General features: G+C 45.9%; 1 protein-coding gene across 1 annotated transcript; it reads right to left on the bottom strand.

Annotated features, from left to right (window-relative positions):
• Positions 1 to 434: 434 nt before the first annotated feature.
• On the bottom strand, positions 435 to 2,192 carry olig3 (oligodendrocyte transcription factor 3). Its single transcript, XM_074676156.1, has one exon. It carries the CDS (start codon positions 1,935 to 1,937, stop codon positions 1,083 to 1,085), a length of 855 nt encoding a protein of 284 aa, XP_074532257.1. The 5' UTR covers positions 1,938 to 2,192; the 3' UTR covers positions 435 to 1,082.
• Between the last annotated feature and the right edge of the window lie 608 nt (positions 2,193 to 2,800).

The following is a 2,800-nucleotide window of genomic DNA, read 5'->3' on the forward strand; positions in this document are numbered from 1 at the left end:
GTTATTTTTGAGTGTAAACAAACGTGATTGCACTTTCCTCGATTATAAAATTTGAGCCAGAGTTGAATTAGCTTTAGATTAAATAAGAGTGTAGATTTAGAGAATACTGAGTTTTATTTTTATGTCATTTTCGACAAAGTTTAATCTTTCGATTAGAGAAGCTAACCTTAAACTATAAAAAAGGGCAAATTACATCAATAAATAATAGGAAATTGATCAAGCTTTAGGTTGTGTAACGTGAAAATGAACGCGAAAGTGTGTGTAATTTTTTTATTTATTTTATTTAATTTTAAACTTTGGAAAGAGTTTAAAATGTCTTTTTTTTTTTTTTTTTTTTTTTTTTTTTTTTTTTTAAGAAATAAGAGAAGTGAGGTCAGTGAATCTGATCCATAATCTCAGTTTTATTGAAATTTCTTCCAGGGACGCTGGGCGATAATAAATATTTCATCAACAATGTACAAAAATAAAGACACGGAGTCTCTGGGCATAACAAAGTCAGTTCAGCAAAAACAATCATGCTGCGATTATTGAAGCTACCATCATGCAGAAAATAAGATACAAATAAAGAGAAATTTCGGAGCACAGGTGGACAAACAGCGAGACACACTCAACATAGTAATAACCGAAACAAACAAATGGCAGCAGAATCATTTTAGCCAAACACGTATAGGCCTACATTTCATATCTTCATACAGGCTGGAACTCAAGTTTAAAATCCTTGGTACAAGGCACAGAGAGCATTCTTCGTTTTCACAAAATGACGCCTGATGCAGAAAAGTGTCAAACCAAAATAATCTGTTCATGCAGCCTCGTTCACCTTTCACATTGTGGGACTGAGCTGAGTCACACACAGGAGGCTCGTGGCAGCTTGTTGCATGACACACAACTTTCATTTTTCACCTTCATCAGCAGTCTTTTAAGTCCTTGTTACAAGGAGGAAAATAACTTTTTTTTTTCTCATACGCCAAACAAGAAAACAGACAGAACAACCGCATGCACAGGTGAGGCCGAATCCACCCTCATGCCCTGAAATCTCTATTTACAATCAGCATCACATCTCAGTCTCTGCGTGTCTGTGGGCATCATTTCAGCCCGTCCTTGCCCTCCCCTGTGAGTCTCGTGAGGCTGGTGGAGGTGATTGGGATGTGCGGAGGCGGGGGCACCTGGCAGATGGTGCAGGGACACGGTAGTCCGGCCCAGTGCTGGAAGCCGGTGCCCAGCTGTAGTGCCGGGGGCGCAGCCGGGGAGCCCTTCATCAGAGGGTGGGGTGCCCGGATTGACGTGAGTCCAGGCAGCGCGCTGGTGAGAGTGGAGGATGTGGACGAGGTTAACGCGCTGCCAAGGAGAGGGTGCACCTGGTGCGCGGCGGCGGCTGCAGCAGCGGCTGCAGCTGCAGCAGCAGAACCACCGGAGTGCCCACCGGGGCCGGCGGAGGGGTGCGTCACGGTGCCGCAGTGGAAAGCTGAGTGCTGTCCTCCGTAAATCTCCCCTACCAGTCGCTTCATCTCGTCCAAGGAGCTGTTGAGCATCAGGATGTAGTTCCTGGCGAGAAGCAGCGTGGCGATCTTGGACAACTTTCTCACCGAAGGCCCGTGCGCGTAGGGCATCACCTCGCGCAGGCCGTCCATTGCCAGGTTGAGGTCATGCATGCGCTTCCGCTCCCGGCCGTTAATCTTGAGCCGGAGGTGGTACATTTCCTCCTCGGTGACTTGTTTCTTCAGTTTGTACTTGCTGCTCTCTAAAGATGACTTATCTCCGGAGCGCAGGACGTGCTCTCCGCTTGAGTTCTTCTGGCGCTGCTGCTCGCTGCTCTGCGTGGAGGAGGACACGGAAGAGCCGACGTGGTGGTGATGGTGGTGAGGGTGGTGGTCGCGTAGAGACATGCCGTCCATGTCCGGGGAGGAAGATCTGCTGCTCGAGCTGGAGTCTGAATTCATTTTATTGGTTCTCTTCCGAGGTTGTTGGGTAGGAGGTCGCTGCTGGCTTCCTCCCTCTCTCTCTCTCTCTCTTTCACTTTCTTTCTCCCTCTCTTTCACTTTCTCTCTCCTCTCTCTGAGTCTTTTCTACCCTCCTCTGTGTCACTCTCTCTTTCTGTAGTCACTCTGGTCACCTGGTGCTCTCTGGATGCCTCCTGTCCCACACTTCTGTCCTTCTTAACACGCTCACACTGCCAGTGACTTTCTCTCTGTGTCCCTGTGTGTCTCTGTGGTGAGGAGGACACTGATGATGGTATTTATACACGCGGGCAGACAAAAGCGGCTTTCCTATTCATAACGCCTCGTTAGGAGGATGACGTGCCCGTTAGAAAAGGGGGCGGTGTGCTTTGACTGTCCCAGTGACCGCGGTGCGTAACCATTCACTGCCATTGTCAGGACACTGTTGGGGGGCACAGCGCGCCTCTCTTCTCCTCCTCTACTTCTTTTCTTTTCACTTCTTGTTTATTTCTTATCTCCTCCCTTTCTCTTCCTCTTTTTACTTATCTCTGTCTTTTTTTCATAGCAATTTCTGTCTTTTTTTCTTCTCATCGTACAGCTTCTGTTGGATCAGAAAGTTTCTTTTCCTGGGGCAAAGTGGTCAGTTTCTTTAATCTTAATTATATGTTTTGTTTTGCTTTTGAACTAAAACTATGTACACTGTATAAGTCATTTTAAGAACTTCTCCGATTTTCTTTAAACAAACTTCAACTTTTTATTCGTTTTGCATTAGCGTGTCTGTTGGGTATTTTTCTGACAATTTTGTGCACAAAATTAAGTCAAAACGTTGCACAAAATGTAATTAAATCTAACACGATTTACACCTA

This window comes from Halichoeres trimaculatus, unplaced genomic scaffold (genome assembly GCF_033239565.1).
Source record: "Halichoeres trimaculatus isolate MK-OKI-2021-1 unplaced genomic scaffold, fHalTri1.1 fHalTri1_scaffold_8, whole genome shotgun sequence".
Taxonomy (NCBI): Eukaryota; Metazoa; Chordata; class Actinopteri; order Labriformes; family Labridae; genus Halichoeres; species Halichoeres trimaculatus.